Raw genomic sequence first — 17,419 nt, 5'->3', positions numbered from 1 at the left:
TGGGACAGAAGGGACCCAGGTATTGCAGTTCCCTGAGCTGCTGGGCAGGCTGGCCTAGCCTCACGGCTCATCCTCAACCTCCTCTGGAATCAGGAATAGTTTACTAGTTCCTTCAGGTAAGGATAAGGACCTGCTGGGCGGCTACTAAGACTGAAAGCAGGGCCATGGCTTCTACTTTCCTCACCCGGCTGGTTTCTATCTCATCTCTGATTGGCTCGCTCGCTTCCTTACGTCACAATCACTTCCTGGTCATGCTGTGGACGTTTTTGCCGCTAATGCTTTCCACGGACTACGCGTCCCGTGTGGCTCTGCGGCAGCGGAAGCGGAAGCGAGGACGGAGGTACCAGCTGGTCTCCGTAGGGGGGGTGGGTAGGGGGCTCCATGAATGGACGCGGCGGCGGCGGCGGGAGCGGCCTGAGCTGGGCGCCGGGGCCAGGGCCGGGGGCTGCCCGGGGCCCGCGCCGCTGCATGGAGGCGGCCCGCGGGCCCTGAGAAGAAGGGCGGGCGGGCAGGCCGGATTGGGAGGGGCGGGGCCGGGCGGCCGCAGGCCGGAGGCGCGTCGGGCTGGAGCCGGTCACGATGCCCCGAAGGAAGCAGAGCCACCCGCAGCCCGTGAAATGCGAGGGGGTCAAAGGTCAGGGGTCAGGGGCCGCGAGGGGGGAGGAGCGGGGGTGGGGTCAGTGGAGTGGGTGCAGGTCGGGGTGGAGGGGGACTCCTGAGGGATGGGGTGGGCGATCTGGACTCCTAGCTTCCTACCGAGGTACTAAGGGAACCCGAGAGGGTCTGCGAGTTCGGGAAGTACGGGTTTCGAGGGCTAGCTCCCGGGGTGCGGATGATGGGCTCGGTTCCTGAGGGAGAATCTACAAGCCCCCTCCCTTCTTCAGTGGATACCGAAGACTCCCTCGACGAAGGACCCGGGGCCCTCGTATTGGAGAGTGATTTGCTACTAGGCCAGGATCTGGAGTTTGAGGAGGAAGAGGAAGAGGAAGAGGAGGAAGGTGACGGCAACAGCGACCAGCTCATGGGCTTCGAGAGAGACTCTGAAGGTGGGTTTGAGGGACTTGGTTAAGGATTAGTGGCCGCTGGAACTTCAGCCCTTCAAGAGGCGGGTTAGGATTTAGTGCCAGTAAGCAAAACATGAAACAGTGCCACAACCTAGGGATGATTTTAGAATTGAGCTAGATTTTTTTCACTTGCCTAATGGTCCAGTGAGCTCCATCACTTTGTTGAGGTGAAGTTCTGCGGCCTGGTCCAAAGGTGGTATGAATAGGACAGTGCATGAATCACATGGAACAACTGGCTAAAAGTTAATGTCCTTTTTAAATAACCTTGTTCTTCTGCCTAGCACGTTCTTTATATGAAGCTTAAGAGGGTCAGGGAAACAACTTCTTGTTGAAATTAAGTTGTGCCTAATCTGCCTTTCACCTGCAGCATAAACCCTTTTCTATTGAGGTTTTGGTCCCTACCCCCAAGTGTTCTTGAACATTCCTTTTCCCTGTCAATCTTAACATCACCCCATCCTAATTTGGTGCACCATCTACCCACTTATGCCACCTATACAAAGGATGTTTTTGAAAATCATTGGGGGAATCCATGTAAAAGAAAATCTTTTAGGCACATTACTTTGTTTCCACTTCTCTCTAGATTTTGCCTCACTCTTGACATAGTTTTTATTATATAATCAGCTCTATACTAAAAAAGACCTTCCTAATACAGAGCTTAGAATAAGGTCTCAGGCCTCTGCCTTGTGTATTTTCTCTTTAATTTCTTATCTAAAAAACCAGCTAATTAAGTATTGATTCATTTTAACCTGTGGTCCACTGTGAGCCTTTGATCTTTTTCTGTGCAGTGGAATTAGGTACAGCTGTCATCACTAGGTTAGTACAGGCTCAGAAGCAGGTAATTCATATTGAATTTTCAGGATCACTGAAGTGAAGGGTGGGGCCAAGCAAGGGCGAGGGGTGGGGAGACACCACTGAGAAAGCGAATTTGGAGCCTGGTCCTACCCCACACTGATGTCTCTTCTCATGTCTGTCTTGCCAGGAGACTCTCTGGGGGCCAGGCCTGGGCTTCCCTACGGGCTGAGTGATGACGAGTCTGGGGGCGGCCGGCCACTAAGTGCTGAGAGTGAAGTTGAGGAACCAGCCAGGGGTCCAGGGGAGGCCAGGGGTGAGAGGCCAGGCCCAGCCTGCCAGCTGTGTGGGGGGCCGACAGGTGAGGGGCCGTGTTGTGGGGCAGGAGGGCCGGGTGGGGGGCCCCCGCTGCCCCCACGGCTACTGTACTCATGCCGCCTCTGCGCCTTCGTGTCCCACTACTCGAGCCACCTGAAGCGGCACATGCAGACACACAGCGGGGAGAAGCCGTTCCGCTGTGGCCGCTGCCCCTACGCCTCAGCCCAGCTCGTCAACCTGACGCGACATACCCGCACCCACACTGGCGAGAAGCCCTACCGCTGTCCCCACTGCCCCTTTGCCTGCAGCAGCCTGGGCAACCTGAGGCGGCATCAGCGTACCCACGCGGGGCCCCCCACTCCTCCCTGCCCGACCTGTGGCTTCCGCTGCTGTGCTCCACGTCCCACCCGGCCTCCCAGTCCCACAGAGCAGGAGGGGGCAGTGCCCCGGCGACCTGAAGGTAAAAAGCCAGAAACCAAAAGAACCTGGGACATGGGTGGGTGGCCTTAGGGATACTTGAATTCATAGCTCAGGTCTCATTGTCCCCACAGATGCTCTGCTGCTTCCAGATTTGAGCCTCCATGTGCCACCAGGTGGTGCCAGTTTCCTGCCGGACTGTGGGCAGCTGCGGGGTGAAGGGGAGGGCCTCTGTGGGACTGGCTCAGAACCACTGCCAGAGCTGCTGTTCCCTTGGACCTGCCGGAACTGTGGACAGGAGCTGGAGGAGGGCGAGGGTAGTCGGCTGGGAGCTGCCATGTGTGGGCGCTGCATGCGAGGAGAGGCTGGAGGGGGTGCCAGTGGGGGGCCCCAAGGCCCCAGTGACAAAGGCTTTGCCTGTAGCCTCTGCCCCTTTGCCACTCATTATCCCAACCACCTGGCCCGGCATATGAAGACGCACAGTGGCGAGAAGCCCTTTCGCTGTGCCCGCTGTCCCTATGCCTCTGCTCATCTGGATAACCTGAAACGGCACCAGCGCGTCCACACAGGGGAGAAGCCCTACAAGTGCCCCCTCTGCCCCTATGCCTGTGGCAACCTGGCCAACCTCAAGCGTCATGGTCGCATCCACTCTGGGGACAAACCTTTTCGGTGTAGCCTTTGCAACTACAGCTGCAATCAGAGCATGAACCTCAAGCGCCACATGCTGCGGCACACAGGCGAGAAGCCCTTCCGCTGTGCCACCTGCGCCTACACCACAGGCCACTGGGACAACTACAAACGCCACCAGAAGGTGCATGGCCATGGTGGGGCAGGAGGGCCTGGCCTCTCTGCCTCTGAGGGCTGGGCCCCAGCTCACAGCCCCTCCTCTGTGTTGAGCTCTCGGGGTCCGACAGCTTTGAGTGCCGCTGGTAGCCGGGCTCTCCATACAGACTCGCCCTGAACTAGGTCCTTCTCCCTCAGGGCCCTATGGATTAGCCCTGCCTCTCCTGTACGTTTTATACAGATGGACTAGAAGCCACCTCCTACTTCCTCCCCCGCTGGCCAGGGGCTCCACAGACTAACCTAGGCACTATATGGACCAGCTCAGACCCCATGGGCGAGGGGCCCATATGAACCAGGGGGCCTTGCCTTGACTGATGCACTTCATGAGCTCAGTGAGAAGGGCCCTGTGTTCACCTCCACTGCTCCCAGGGGCAGGAGAGGAACTGGCTGGGGGATTGCCCAGCCTCCCACCTGTTTATTTAACTTATTTCAGTGCTTTATAATAAAGGAAACACTAACAAAGCCATGTCTATGCTGAATTGGCAGTGGCAAGCACCTTACCCTTAGTGCAGCAGTCTGTGCTGTGATGGGGGGGGCAGGGGCAGTGAAAGGGAACCAGAGGTAGGCAGCAGTCAGGCTGAGTTTAATGACGGGGAGTTGGGCCAGACCGTACATAGACCTCTGCCCATCCCCTTGGCCCATGACCCCGAGAAGCCAGAAGCAGCCCCAGGGGAAGCTGCAGTTCCTCCCCAAGGCAGGTAGCCATGGTCCCTTGGACTTTGTGCAAAATACTAAATGCTAATTTGGCATTGAGGGCCAGCTCTGAAAAGAGAGAACACTCCTTTGTGCAGCCAGCCCAGGGGGTGGACGGGAAGGTGGGTTAGGAAGCCCCTGGCCAAGAGAAGAAAGGGGAAGGAAGGAAGGAAAAGACCCCCCTGGCTTGGGGGATACAGGCACAGGGCAAGTTTCTGAACATTCCTCCGGGGTAGAGGGCAGACATCTGAGCACTGGAGATCACAGATCCTCATCTCCAATGCCCTCGAAGGCAAAATTGCCGTGGACATCACTGGCACTGGCATCTGTGCTGGGACTGCCAATCCCTCGCAAGCTCACGGCACTCAGCTTGCTCTGTAACAAAGGCAGGGTTGGGGTCAGAGGGCTTGAGCCTCCCTGAGATCCCCTACCAGCACCAACCTCACCAACCCACATGGGAAACTCACTGAGAGTTTGACCATGGACTCCCGGCTGGCATCAGGTGACTCCTGAGGAAGAGGAGGCGGAGGTGTCAGAGACCTCAGCAGGGGAAATAAGACAAGGCTGGCGGGTGGGGTACTGACCAGAAAGTGATACTTACAAGCAGGGGTGGGGACTTCACTGCTTGCTGGCTGTCTGAGCGTCTCAGGGTGCCCCCCACTCGTCTGCGCAGCATCTAGGGATGAAGTGCTGATAAGAGTAGGATCCTTTTGGGGGCGCCTGGGTGGCTCAGTGGGTTAAGCCGCTGCCTTCGGCTCAGGTCATGATCTCAGGGTCCTGGGATCGAGTCCCGCATCGGGCTCTCTGCTCGGCAGGGAGCCTGCTTCCTCCTCTCTCTCTCTGCCTGCCTCTCTGCCTACTTGTGATCTCTCTCTGTCAAATAAATAAAATCTTAAAAAAAAAAAAAAAAAAAGTAGGATCCTTTTGGATTTCCCATCACTTCTCCCTCTTGGGAGAAGCCTCACACCCAGGACAAGAGGCAGGGAGAGCATAAAAACTCAGCTGTTTGGTCCACACCTGTTGCTTACCTTCCTGATGCTGCCACCAGATTTCTTCACCATCAATTCATCTACCATGGACTGTAAGCAGATACTCATCATGATGGCCTGAGGGCAAGAAGAGAGCTCAGCCTGACTAGAGTGGTCATCCTGAGCCCAACACCCCTAAGACAAGGGCTCCCACTCACATGGAGTCCTGGAAGCCCTAGACTTGGGTATCTAAGAGATGGTGCAATGGGCTCCAGAGGAGGCCTGAGGGTGGGCTCACACCTGGGGGCTGGTGATGGTGACCCACTGTAGCCGGTCCTTGCTCATGAGGTATTCAAAAGCCAGTTCCAGGCGCACCTCACCCCGGCCCCGGCCTGGGCTGCTTGTGCCTCCACTGGGCAGTGGCACCTGGGAGAGAGAATAGAGTTAGGCTGAGATTGTTCCGGCCCATCTGTCTCCCTCTTTAATCAACTGCAGCCCATTCCTGAAGCTCAAGGCTTGCCAGACCACCATCCCAAAGGCCTACCCCAACTCACAGAGGAGGTGACGCGCCAGCACCGCATGCGGGTGACCCGGAAGGAACCTTCGCGGAGTTGCTGGCCAGGCAGGCGGAGCTGGAGGCTGAGTTCACTGTTGCCTGCGCTCACCACCACGGGACAGTCCTTCTCTGGGAAGTCAGCCACACAGGCATCAAAGCGCAAGTAGCCATAGTGCCGCAGTGTCTGCGCCAGCCGCAGGAACTGAAACCCAGTCACCATGCGGGACGTGTCAGGAGGGGAAGTAGGGTGAGTCAGAAAACAACCCTTGGAAGGAGAAAGGAAAGCAGGCTCACCTCCTTCTTGGAGACCTTCTCTTGCAGAGATTTGAGCTGCCGGTGCTGCTCCTTGGTGACCAGAATCCACCCACGCTCGATGTCTGATACCGTCTACAGTGGAGACAACGGGTGGGGGGTTTGGGGCTTCCAATCAGAGGTCCAAGGAGAAGTGTCCAGTTACCTCTGTCCAGCCTGACCCTTAGCGCCATGCTTGAGTAAGCTCTTTGCAGTAAGTCCTTGACTAGATCAGCTTACAAAGTAGGGAGAGTGCCAGGTGCCCTGATAGTATTCTAGGAACTTTCCCGTGAACTGGGTGTAAAGACATGAAGAGTTTCCTCAGCGGAGTGGGACACCAGTATCTGTTTCAGGGGAAGGGTTCTGAGGCAGCTTCAAGCTCACCTGAGCATAAAGCAGGTTCAGGCCAACCCGGTTCTCCATGACATCGTCGTCATAGGCAGAGTCCCAATAACTGTGAGGCCAAGGGGTGGAAAGGGGTAACGGGGCTAAGCTGGGGTAAGGCAAGAGAGGTAGAATAGAAAATAGCAATCTAGAACTACCGGGCAAATAGGGTGGTATAGTGGGAGGAAGCTTGAGAGGCCTGGTAGTATCACCCAGCACTACCCCCTTGTCCAGGTTACTCTGTCTCAGTACACGGCCCAGTAATCACCAGCAGCACCCTCCCCCTCCTCCAAGCCCAGCCCTGACCTCTTCCTTAGCACAATCTTATACTCTTGACTCCGAAGACTGGTAACAGACACATAAGGCAGCTCAAACTCTTGCAACTTCCGGACGACTATGGGTTAAAAGGTAAAAAAAAAAAGAAAGAAAAAAAGGAAATATAAGACTCAAGGGGAGAAAAATCAAGAGAGAAGCCCTGAGGAAATGTCAGATTTGGGTAGGAATTAGCAGGGCAAATTCATTACTAGAAGCACAGGGAAGAAGTCATGTCCATAGAAACTCACAAGAAAAGGTTCCGTCCTCTTTCTCTCGAACTAGAAAGAGACTAAAGTATCCGATCAAGTCATCCGGAAGATCCAGCTTTGCAGCCACAGCCTGGGGATAGGGAAGCAAGTACAGCTCATCATACTGGCTCGTTCTCATCACCCCCAAACCTGGGATCCTGGGGGTGCAGAGGAGGTGGGGCCGTGCAATACAAGTGCCTCACCTCTAGGACATCTTCTGTCTGATCCGAAGTTAGCACATTGACCAGAACTTTCTGCCCATTGCTGAGTAGCACTTCCAAGGAAACCTCCTCGGTGGGGACCTGCTGTGTCTCCTGGAGTGAACATACATGAGGAACATAACAAGCCTTGTTAATGCTTGCCCAGCGTCCATTCCCAACTCTATTTCTAGGTCCTTCTAGTGTCTTTATTCTTAGTTGCTTAATTACAGGCTGGGTTTCCTTGATTTCACTGGTACAGCAGAAGCCCCCTCCCATAAAAAAAGGTACCAGGATGACTCTTCTGTAGCCACTGCCTTAAAAATGCCATGGCCCTATAGGAAAGTCCTTTCCCTTAAATCTCGTTCCCACCCAGAGCCTTACCTGTTGTGCCCGACGCAGGAAGCTGTTGAAGGTCTCACTGCTCCCAAGCAGCGGGTCTTGTCGAACTATGGGGACAAGAGAACACAATTCCAGTAACTTAGGACTCCCTCTTGACTCCCCCCCCGCCCAGTTCTTTTCTTGGTAGGTTCCCCCCATACCCCATTCCTGGGCTGATGATGGCCTGTTACATCCCCCAGCTGGCCTCGCCTCACCTCACTGTTTGCAAATATCCTTCACCTGCCCCACCCTTGGCTGCCATCTAGTTGAGTCCAGTCTATAGCACTGGGGAAATAACAATGATGTTAATCTAAAGCATGTCAGATACAAATTAAGTTCTCCCCCACCCATCTAAACTGCTTTAAGACTATGAAGTGTTACACTGGTATTTCTGAACTGTATTAGTCTATTGGCCAAATTGCTTTGCTGATACCTAGACCATCCTTGTGTGTTATTTACTTTTCCTAATGAATAGATCAAACAAGAGGCTCCCCAGCTGTAGAAATTAATTCAGGCCCGTCTACAGAACCAGCAGTTTTCAATCTCTTCCCACAGCTCTCTAAACAGCCTAAAGTTCCCTTCAACCACTCACCAGCTTGCATGTACTTCTCCAACTGCTCTCTCCTCTGTTCTACCTCAGCAGGTGTCAGAGAGAAAAGCTTCTTTGGGGGAAATGCAGGAAGAACATTGGCCCCATACTCCTTCCGAAGCTATTTGGGGAAAGAGATACAACCATTCACATAAAACACAGCAAATGAGAAGAGGCAATCCACACTCAGTGTGTTCTTTTGGGTTCCCCTTCCCTTCCCTCAGCCGCCATCTCTCCACCCCTGCCCCGGCCCCATCTACCCTGGTAATCCAGGAAATCATTCCTCTGGCAGAGGTAGCATCCCAGTGGAGCCATTCTTCTGTCCCAAATATTAAGTTCTTTCCCATCTTACTATGTACAAGTCGGGCCCTTCACAGTGTGGGTAGGGTTTGTATAGGGCCAGGGCCTAGGGAACTCTTTATTCAGCAAGACCGTCTTTATTGAACCCTCACCAGAAGAACTTTAAAAGAAAAATTTATGTTCCCAGTTAAGTACAGCTAATACATTTACAAAATATGTTAAGACTTAAAAAGGAGGGGCGCCTGGGTGGCTCAGTGGGTTAAGCCTCTGCCTTCAGCTCAGGTCATGATCTCAGGGTCGTGGGATCGAGCCCCATATCTGGGTCTGTGCTCAGCAGGGAGCCTGCTTACCCCTCTCTCTCTTTCTGCTTCTATGCCTACTTGTGATCTGTCTGTCAAATAAAATCTTAAAAGAAAAAAAAAAAGACTTAAAGGGACTTTGCAGACCAACAAATACATTTTTCAGTCTTAGAAACTAAGGCCCAGGGTGCCTGGGTGGCTCAGTGGGTTAAGCCTCTGCCTTCGGCTCAGGTAGTGATCTTAGGGTCCTCTGCTCGGCGGGGAGTCGGCTTCCCCCCTCTCTCTGCCTGCCTCTTTGCCTACTTGTGATTTCTCTGTCAGATAGATAAATAAAATCTTAAAAAAAAAAAAAAAGAAAAAAGAAAAGAAAAGAAACTAAGGCCCAAAGAAATTAAGTAACTGCTCTAGTTATCAGTAGAACCAGGACACACTACTGAGTTGAATAGAGCTTGCAATCTGCTGAGGATAACATAGAAACACTGCATCAGAGATACATAAAGATAACTGAACAGCTAGGCCCACTGAGATGAGCTAAAGAACACAGAAGGATCCGTGAATGATTTGTATGAGAAGGAAAAAGAATTTCAAGTTGTAGTTCAGATGGCAGAAGAAATGTACTCTGGCAGCAGAGGGAGGAGGTCGCTTTTTTCATGCACGGGCAAAGGGTGAAGGAAGACTGTGGACAGGAAAGCAGAAAGGCGGATGTGAGTATAAAGAGAAGCAGTTAAAGCAGCAAGACAGCAATCTTCTTAGGGAGTTCCCCGGAAATGTCAATCGGTAAGATAAGGCACCAGACCCTTCCCAGTAGCAGTGATTAAAGGAAAACTACACAGCCTAGGAGAGAGCCAAGAGGGGGAAAATGAAGATAACGATGCCCAAGTGTAGGAAAGGGCTTGAAAGCTGCCTCAAGGCAGGGGTACTGGTCCCACCTGCTCGTGCAGCCCCAGGAGCTGGCTGTAGCGCACCCGGCAATGCAGGACTCCATTCACGTGAATGTTATAGGCCTGAAGACACAAAAGCAGGCAAACATTATAGGGTCGCGGCCTGGACAACCCCATTGAAAACCGTGGCCAGAAGTCGTCTGGCACCAGCTCCGTCTAGGTAACACACCGAGATCGTCCGAGGGTTTATTAGTCTGTTTACCCCAGGGGTGGGTCCTAGAGCATAAGGACCAGCCGGGGGTCAACTCGGGAGCTCATGCCGCAGTCTCCCTCCCAAGAGGCCAGTGACGCCCACCAGAGTGGCCGCGGCCCAGATAGAGGGAGACGACGCGGGGAAACAAAGGACCTGAAGGAGCTTGGGCGACCTTTGGACGAATCTGAGACGGGATATAAGATCCCAAGAAGGCCGTCGGGAGTCGGCGGCCTGGGACCAGGCCCCAAGGGTGGCGGCCCAGGCCTCGGAGGCCGCTCGGAGAGGGCTCTGGCCCGTTATCCCCGCCCCTGCCCGGCCCGGCTCCGGCCGCTCCTCACCACGTAGGCGGAGCCGCCGCTGTCCCCGCTGCGGGACTCGGTTTCAGGAATGGAAAAGTGCATGTTCCCTGCGGCAGGGCCCAGGTGGGCTCCGGACTGACAGGGCCGCAGCGGCTTTACACGCTTGCCTCCGCCGCTCAGCGAGTCTCCGCTGCCTCACTCGCCATTTTGGGGGGGGGGGGGGGGGGGGGGCCTGGGATCGGGGATGGGAAGGGTGGTGGGACGTCCGCTCTGGGCGCAGCTCCCCCGGCATGCTGGGAATTGTAGTCTAAAGTGCAAGAGCCCACTGCCACGCCTGGGAGCCAAAGCTGAGAAGGCCCTCCTCGGTTCCCGTAGCTCGGGGCGGAGCCCCAGTGCACGTCGGAGATTGTAGTCCGCCGAGGGCTGCGCGCCCCGGGTGTCTGCCCAGGTGGCGCTGTAGGCCCAAGGACTGCGGCAGGCGGAGCCTACGATCAAGGGTGATGGCTGCCGTGGCTGTGGCTGTTCGTGAGGGTGAGTGAAGGGCGGGGGCGCGCTAACAGGTAAGCGAGCCGCCGGGCGCCAGGAGGCTGCGGCCGAGCCCTGAGTCCCTCTGGGTCCCGTCGTTCGGTTCCGGCGCCTCTCCACACTCTGGGGTGCACTGCCTGGGGCGCAGCTTCGCGCCGCGTACCGGCTGGCTCGGGCGAGAAGGGTGGAGGCCCCTCCCGGCTGCCTCCTCCGCCTTCCTTTTGATCCTGCCGCGCACTGCGTCCCCACGCGGATCCCTGGCTTGTCTCCCGCCTGGCGGCTGAGCTGTGGTCATGCCGACCCAGCAGCCAGCCGCGCCGGGTACGAGCCGCTCCAAACCCTCCCGGAGCCTCTCTGGCTCACTTTGTGACCTGTTTTCTGATGCAGACTCGGGGTCTGGGATGAAGGCGGAGCTTTCTACTCGGCCTGGGGTAAGTGAGGGTGCCCTCCCAAAACGCCTGTTAGGTTCTACGCAAAAGGCTGTGTCAGCTTCGTTCCGCCCCAGCCTCCATCCTCGTTTCACTTTATTTCTCAGGAAAGCCAGGTTTTACAGAATTCTTTCAGCCCTAACAGTATAGGACTCTGATCCTGAAGAAGAACCTTCGATCTGTATGGGATGTAAGCTTGTAATAGCTAGCTGGTTAGAGTTAGAGAGCATTAGGGGCTTTACCTTATAGAAACCTTGGAAGGCACCAGTAGTGTTTTATCGTCTTTGGCATTGTTGGGGAAGAGCAGTATTCTATGTCTGTGTCTCAGGCAGCGGGGAGGGAGATGACCCAAGAAGAGAAGCTGCAGCTTCGGAAGGAAAAGAAACAGCAGAAGAAGAAACGGAAGGAGGAAAAGGGAGCGGAACCAGAAACTGGCTCTGCTGTACCTGCAGCCCAGTGTCAAGGTGCGGGGGCTTTTTTAAAGGGGTGGGTGTGGAACTGGTAGATGTGTGCGGGAGAAGAGGGGGAAACAGGACAAACAGAGCTGGTTTGAGCAAGTGAAAAGCAAAGAAGTTTATTTAGGATTTTATTTCTTTGCCAGAAAGAGGGCGTGCACAAGCAGGGAGAGCTGCAGGCAGAGGGAGAAGCAGGCTCCCTGCTGACCAAGGAGGCAGATGTAGGACTCCATCCCAGGACCCTGGGATCATGACATGAGCTGAAGGCAGGGGCCTAAGGGACTGAGCCACCCAGGCATCCTTCGAGGAAGTTTATATAAGCATAGAAGCTTTGGCTGGGGCACAGGTAGATACTACCTGCCTGGGGCTTGGGCACCTATTTTTTCTGTCTTTAGTAGGCCCAACCAAAGAACTGCCAGGACCAGGCAGTCAGCTGGCTACTGCTGGGGAGAAAGTTCCAACTGGTCGAAGTAAAGCTGAACTTCGTGCTGAACGGCGAGCTAAGCAGGAGGCTGAGCGGGCCCTGAAACAGGCAAGGAAAGGGGAACAAGGAGGGCCACCTCCTCGGGCCTGCCCCAGCACAGCTGGAGAAACCCCCTCAGGTACCTTCCCTTCATCTCGAGACCTCTATTTTGATTTTAATTCTTGTGTTACCTCAGCCTTCCCTATGGTAAACAGCTCTTCCTTCTCATTCTTTGCCTTGGGACCAAGAGCTAAAATTCCCCCTTCAACCTCATCCTGTCTCCGTTTCTTCTCCTCTTTTCTCCCCTGCTTTTCCCCTCTCCCTATTCAGTTTTTCTTGATGTCGCTTTTCCCTTAGAAGCAGATTTCTTTTTATTACCTACAGTGTCTTGAAAACATGGTCATTATCTTTTAGGAGTGAAGCGTCTGCCTGAACACACTCAGGTTGATGACCTCACACTTCTGAGAAGGCTTGCTAAAAAACCAGAGCAACAACAGGTAGGAAGTGGTTTTGGTGTGTGCCAGAAATTGCCCAAGGGAGATGGGATGTTGGGGGAGGTGATCGAGGCAAAGGGAGACCCTGGAGAAGAATGGGTATTTGGGGCAAAGTAGCCTTACTATTTACTTGCTTTCCACTGCTCCTGTTCCCCTGTTTTGTCAAGGTTCCTACACGAAACGATTATGGATCCAAAGTCAGTCTTTTTTCCCATCTACCCCAGTACAGCAGACAAAACTCTCTGACTCAGTATATGAGGTAGGATCCCATGAAACTGTCACAACTTTTAAGTTCTAGGAGTTTTGGTGACTTAGTATTGAAAGTGCCTGGAAATTTGAGATGGGGTCTGGGGGAAGAAGCCTGCACACAAGGCAAAACTCTACAGAGGATATGGGGGTGTCTGTGCTAGTGAAGGAAGTTCCTTTTCATCAGGAGCAGCTGGGCAGTAGGTGCTCAAGCTCCCTTGCAAAGTGTGTGACACCGCCATCCCATCAGCATCCCATCCTCTGTGATCCACCCAGCCATGGTGCGACTCGGCCTGCAGTACTCCCAGGGTCTGGTCAGTGGCTCCAATGCCCGGTGTATTGCCCTGCTTCGTGCCTTGCAGCAGGTATGCCCCGTCCTGTTCCCTCTATGACCCAACCCCACCTTCCCCAACACTACCCCAGCATCCTCTCCCCTGAAGTAATCTCTGGGGGACAGAGGGTATGACTCTACCCTCAGAGCACTTTGCTCAGTGAAACATAACCTACCGCCCACTTTCAGAGACCTTCATTAGGGGACATTTTGTTGATCACTGTGTGTATCCTGTAGGTGATTCAGGATTACACAACACCTCCCAATGAAGAACTCTCAAGGGACCTAGTGAATAAACTAAAGCCCTATTTCAGGTAAGGACAACCACTTCGAGTCCGCTCCCGCCTCCCCCGCGCTCTCTTCTTGTACCCTTTCTCTTGCTCTTATCTCGTTTCATTTTTCTATTTTCTGTCTTTAGAGAAAACATTTTTAATTACAAACATAAGTCGTAGAGTCGCACAAACGTGAGGTATTGTCTTTGTAGCTTCCTGGCTCAGTGCCGTCCTCTGTCAGCAAGCATGTACAACGCCATCAAGTTCCTTAACAAGGAGATCACGGGTGTGAGCAGCTCCAAGCGGGAAGAAGAGGTGATGACTATGTGGAATGAGCAAGGCATGCACCTGAGGGTACAGCTGAGAAACTTTCAGGACTCCCAGAAGGGACAGTGAGGCCATTCTGCCCTGGTCCAGAATGAAGGAAGTGGTTGGGGTGTCTGACTTGTGCCACCCTTGGGCCCCCACTAGGCCCCCTTTGAATCCATCCTTGTGCACATACTCTGGCATCTGGCATAATAATCAGAGGAAGAAATGTGTCCGTTTCTTGTTCCCTAAGCATTTTAATCCATTTAGGCCAAGTCAGAACTTCGAGCAGCCATTGATCGGTATGTGCAAGAGAAGATTGTGCTCGCAGCTAAGGCAATTTCCTCTTTTGCTTGTAAGAAGATCAGTAATGGAGATGTGATCCTCGTATATGGATGGTACGGTCCAGACCCTATGACTGAGAAAATTGGAAGAAGGGACTGCCCCTTTGCCTTTTAGTAGTGAGCTGGCTGGCTGTCGGTTTGTGACATCTGTACCTGAATCATCCTCTCCATTCACTCCAGCTCCTCTCTGGTATCCCGAATCCTTCAGGAGGCTTGGGCTGAGGACCAGCGGTTTCGGGTGGTAGTGGTGGACAGCCGGCCCCGGCTGGAGGGAAGGCACACGCTACGTTTTCTCGTCCGTGCTGGGGTCCCTGCCTCCTACCTGCTGATTTCTGCAGCCTCCTATGTGCTCCCAGAGGTGAGAGCAGAGGAAAGGGACTCTGAAGTTGGAGGTAAAGGATGTAGTGGTGTAGACATAATCCCATCTTCCCAAGGTTATGATTATTTAAATATACTAGAATTTTATAGCTTTGTTTGTATTTAATAGGAAAAGCAGCTTCAGCATGGTCTAGCAATGTCGTTACTGTAAGGACAGTAAACTAGCAGCTCTCAAGAGAAAACAGGGCAAAAGTAACTTTGGAGTTTCATTTTCTTATGGGAGATGGAATGGGTCAATCAACGGTCAGGTGTTTTCCAAGAAGAACCATCATTACATTCTGTTATTGTCTTAATATTGGTATCCTGGGAGGAGTGGGGAACCTTTTTGTGCATTAATCACATGCCACATTTTCTCTGCCTCTCCACTGTTCAAAACAATAGGTTTCTAAGGTGCTGTTGGGAGCTCATGCACTCCTGGCCAACGGGTCCGTGATGTCACGGGTAGGGACAGCGCAGCTGGCCCTGGTGGCACGAGCGCATAATGTGCCAGTGCTGGTCTGCTGTGAAACATACAAGTTTTGTGAGCGTGTGCAGACTGATGCCTTTGTCTCTAATGAGCTAGGTAAGGAGCCCAAGAGGGCAGAAAAGAGGGTTCCAAAGATCTGAGATTTTGGAGGGAGAGGAAAGGTTAAATTACAACTTGTTTTCTCAAAGGACATAAATGGGTACATCTCCTGTTGCAGGTGACCCTGATGATCTGCTGTGCGAGCGAGGAAAACATGTGGCCCTGGCTAACTGGCAGAACCACCTGTCCCTACGGTTGTTGAATCTAGTCTATGATGTGACACCCCCAGAACTGGTAGATCTGGTGATCACAGAGCTAGGAATGATTCCTTGCAGTTCTGTACCTGTTGTTCTACGAGTCAAGAGTAGTGACCAGTGAGTGGGGGAACACAGGGTCAATAAATTACATACTCCGTGCATTCAGCAACTCTGCTGCCTTTGTATCTCTTTTAGTATCGCCATCGCTTAGGTTACAGACACTGAGCTAAATATGTGGAGGAATATAGGGACAAATCCAAGAGATATCTTTAGTATTTTATGATCATTAATCTAATATTTATATTGATATGTTAAATTATCTCATCTTCAGTTTTGAGTACTTCTTAGGTATTTTTGAGTGTTGAGTACTTCTTAGGTGTCCAAAACTGCTATAATCCCTTTCTGATCTGTTTAAGAAGGTTAAGATAGCTCTCTCAAAGGAAATTTTGCAAATAAGAAAACTGAGGCACAGAGAGGCTGAGTTACTTGTCCAGGGCAATACAGTAACAAAAGCAGGTTTTGGTCTCATGCTTTCTGGATTGGGAGACTGTACCCCTAAATTTTATGCAATCTGCCATTGAGGAACACCGATCTTGGTGGAAGCAGACGGTATCTGCATGTGAGAGAGGTTCCACTAGTTATATTAACAGTTCCTAGGACGCAATCACAGATGATGCCAGGAAACCTAATAAGGTCAGAGAAGACTTCACAAGGAGCATATGATCAATGAGGGTCGGGAGTTTCCCAGTTGGAAAAGAATGAGAAGGCAGATCAGCAGTGGGATTAGCTTGAATGCAAAAACAGAGTGGCCAATCCAGTGTCAGAATGGTGTGGTGAGGCTACACCCGAGACCTATGTGGAGAGTGAGTGATACAGACGCAAAGGTAGGTTGGGCTGGGGACAGATTGTGAGTCTTAACTATTGTGGTTAGCCTAAAAAAATGGGAGAGTCATTGGTTTTGTGTGTACATTTCTGTGTGTTTTATTGAAAAATTTCAAACAGAAGTAGAGTGAACTATGCTAAGAATTCCCATCCTAACTGTAATAATTATCAAGATTGGCCACATTTGCTTTTTATTTCCTTTTTTTTCCCTTGCTGAAGTTAGTTTAGAGCAAATCCCAGATATTGTATCATTTCACTCCTACAAACCTCAGTATGTGTCTCTAAAAAATGCAGTTTACCGTTTTATTGTTACACCTATTAAATTCTTGGTATTGTCGAATCCATAATCAAATTCCCTTGTCTTAAAAACTGGCTTTTTTGCAGTTGGTTTGAATCAGGACCCAAACAAATCTGTCCATTACAATTGGTAAGTAGGTGTTCAGTTTATCAGAAGCAGTCTCCTCAGCCTTTCCTGTTCTCAGGACACTGACTTGTTCCGGATACCAAGTTATCTTATAAAATGTTCCCCACTCTGGATTTGACTATTGGCTTCCATATGGTATCATTTAACTCATTCCTCTAACCCCTCTGTTTCCAGGCAACTTTTTGGGAAGAATACTTAGTAAATGGTGCTGCGTTTCATATCGCCTCACATCAGGAGGCAAATAATAGCAGTTTGTCCCATGTTCAGTGATGAGTGGGTCCAATTAAAGTTTGACGATTTGAAGTTTCTCACCAAGTTTTCATGTGGTGGTTTTATAACCACTGGTGGTTATTGCCTGAATTATTTCATTAGAGGATGCAAAATGATTTTTCCTCCTAATTCTCTGATTCTTTCCATATTTACTAGCCGGTAATCTTCTAAAAATAATTCCTTCTGTTTATTCTGAATTAGAGTTCATACTGGAAAGACAGGATAAATGTTTCCTTTTATTTGCTAGTTTCCAAGAATTGATCACTACTTACTTCCTGTGGCATACAATAAGTAGTTGTGGATTAGTAGTCTTTCTCTCTTTTTTTAAAAAAGGATTATCAGTTCATGGGTTTTTTTATGTATTGAGCATATTACTCAATCATTAAAATTAAGCAGAGGATCCACAGGATCAACTCTATATGTTAGAAAGGTAACTGGTAGAGATTAGAAGTAGGGAAACAGACCATTTGAAAGATAGCCTGTCAATCAAAATTACAAATGCACCAAAACCTTGGTCCAGCAATTCTGCCTCTAGGAATTTATGCTACCTACCCAAATAGCTGCACATGCTTGAGGTAACAAAGTTATTTATAGTAGCATTGTTTATCACTGCAAAGGACTGGAAACCACCTAAATATCCATTAAGAACAAGGGACTAATTCAGATTATAGTGGACTGTTGAACAACATGGGTTTTAACTGTGTGGGTCCACTTAGATATGTTTTTTTTGTTGTTGTTGTTACACTACTGTTAA

General features: G+C 51.6%; 3 protein-coding genes across 7 annotated transcripts; 2 read left to right on the top strand and 1 right to left on the bottom strand.

Annotated features, from left to right (window-relative positions):
• Nucleotides 1-460: 460 nt before the first annotated feature.
• On the top strand, nucleotides 461-4,290 carry ZNF513 (zinc finger protein 513). 2 transcript variants are annotated; one of them, XM_059405334.1, is made up of 4 exons: nucleotides 461-634; nucleotides 885-1,046; nucleotides 2,044-2,631; nucleotides 2,723-4,290. In XM_059405334.1, the coding sequence occupies exons 1-4, from the start codon at nucleotides 580-582 to the stop codon at nucleotides 3,547-3,549; spliced, it is 1,632 nt and encodes a 543-aa protein (XP_059261317.1). In that variant the 5' UTR covers nucleotides 461-579; the 3' UTR covers nucleotides 3,550-4,290. The 2 variants fall into 2 exon arrangements, with proteins under 2 accessions (XP_059261317.1, XP_059261318.1); XM_059405335.1 differs by lacking the exon at nucleotides 461-634 and adding an exon at nucleotides 692-760.
• Nucleotides 3,994-10,318, bottom strand: SNX17 (sorting nexin 17). Its single transcript, XM_059405336.1, has 15 exons — nucleotides 10,125-10,318; nucleotides 9,582-9,656; nucleotides 8,057-8,174; nucleotides 7,468-7,532; nucleotides 7,090-7,200; nucleotides 6,887-6,977; nucleotides 6,630-6,717; nucleotides 6,324-6,393; nucleotides 5,943-6,035; nucleotides 5,647-5,850; nucleotides 5,393-5,518; nucleotides 5,153-5,230; nucleotides 4,726-4,800; nucleotides 4,592-4,633; nucleotides 3,994-4,499 (listed from the first exon to the last, which is right to left on the bottom strand). Exons 1-15 carry the CDS (start codon nucleotides 10,185-10,187, stop codon nucleotides 4,386-4,388), a joined length of 1,413 nt encoding a protein of 470 aa, XP_059261319.1. The 5' UTR covers nucleotides 10,188-10,318; the 3' UTR covers nucleotides 3,994-4,385.
• A 190-nt stretch (nucleotides 10,319-10,508) lies between these two features.
• EIF2B4 (eukaryotic translation initiation factor 2B subunit delta) lies at nucleotides 10,509-15,250 on the top strand. Of its 4 annotated transcripts, none has more exons than XM_059405332.1 (13): nucleotides 10,509-10,616; nucleotides 10,998-11,041; nucleotides 11,367-11,502; nucleotides 11,892-12,095; nucleotides 12,371-12,453; nucleotides 12,618-12,709; nucleotides 12,947-13,061; nucleotides 13,265-13,341; nucleotides 13,512-13,614; nucleotides 13,876-14,003; nucleotides 14,130-14,307; nucleotides 14,709-14,889; nucleotides 15,011-15,250. In XM_059405332.1, exons 1-13 carry the CDS (start codon nucleotides 10,586-10,588, stop codon nucleotides 15,208-15,210), a joined length of 1,572 nt encoding a protein of 523 aa, XP_059261315.1. In that variant the 5' UTR covers nucleotides 10,509-10,585; the 3' UTR covers nucleotides 15,211-15,250. The 4 variants fall into 4 exon arrangements, with proteins under 4 accessions (XP_059261315.1, XP_059261314.1, XP_059261312.1 ...); XM_059405331.1 differs by having other exon boundaries at nucleotides 11,889-12,095; XM_059405329.1 differs by lacking the exon at nucleotides 10,509-10,616 and having other exon boundaries at nucleotides 10,640-11,041; nucleotides 11,889-12,095.
• The last annotated feature ends 2,169 nt before the right edge of the window (nucleotides 15,251-17,419 follow it).

The sequence above is a fragment of the Mustela nigripes genome, chromosome 7 (genome assembly GCF_022355385.1).
Source record: "Mustela nigripes isolate SB6536 chromosome 7, MUSNIG.SB6536, whole genome shotgun sequence".
Lineage (NCBI taxonomy): Eukaryota > Metazoa > Chordata > Mammalia > Carnivora > Mustelidae > Mustela > Mustela nigripes.
This window is presented reverse-complemented; position numbering and strand designations above follow the sequence as displayed.

Bases quoted from the DNA above. Each gene is read 5' to 3' on its own strand.
- SNX17 (XM_059405336.1), bottom strand. From the start codon at position 10,187: ATGCACTTTTCCATTCCTGAAACCGAGTCCCGCAGCGGGGACAGCGGC. The intron at 4,634-4,725 runs GTAAGTATCACT...CCTCTTCCTCAG, and splicing joins TGAAGTCCCCACCCCTGCTT to GAGTCACCTGATGCCAGCCG. The intron at 4,500-4,591 runs GTGAGTTTCCCA...CCTTTGTTACAG, and splicing joins AGTCCATGGTCAAACTCTCA to AGCAAGCTGAGTGCCGTGAG.
- ZNF513 (XM_059405334.1), top strand. From the start codon at position 580: ATGCCCCGAAGGAAGCAGAGCCACCCGCAGCCCGTGAAATGCGAGGGG. The intron at 635-884 runs GTCAGGGGTCAG...TCCCTTCTTCAG, and splicing joins GAAATGCGAGGGGGTCAAAG to TGGATACCGAAGACTCCCTC. The intron at 2,632-2,722 runs GTAAAAAGCCAG...TTGTCCCCACAG, and splicing joins AGTGCCCCGGCGACCTGAAG to ATGCTCTGCTGCTTCCAGAT.
- EIF2B4 (XM_059405329.1), top strand. From the start codon at position 10,904: ATGCCGACCCAGCAGCCAGCCGCGCCGGGTACGAGCCGCTCCAAACCC. The intron at 13,615-13,875 runs GTGATGACTATG...TAATCCATTTAG, and splicing joins GCTCCAAGCGGGAAGAAGAG to GCCAAGTCAGAACTTCGAGC. The intron at 14,004-14,129 runs GTACGGTCCAGA...CATTCACTCCAG, and splicing joins GTGATCCTCGTATATGGATG to CTCCTCTCTGGTATCCCGAA.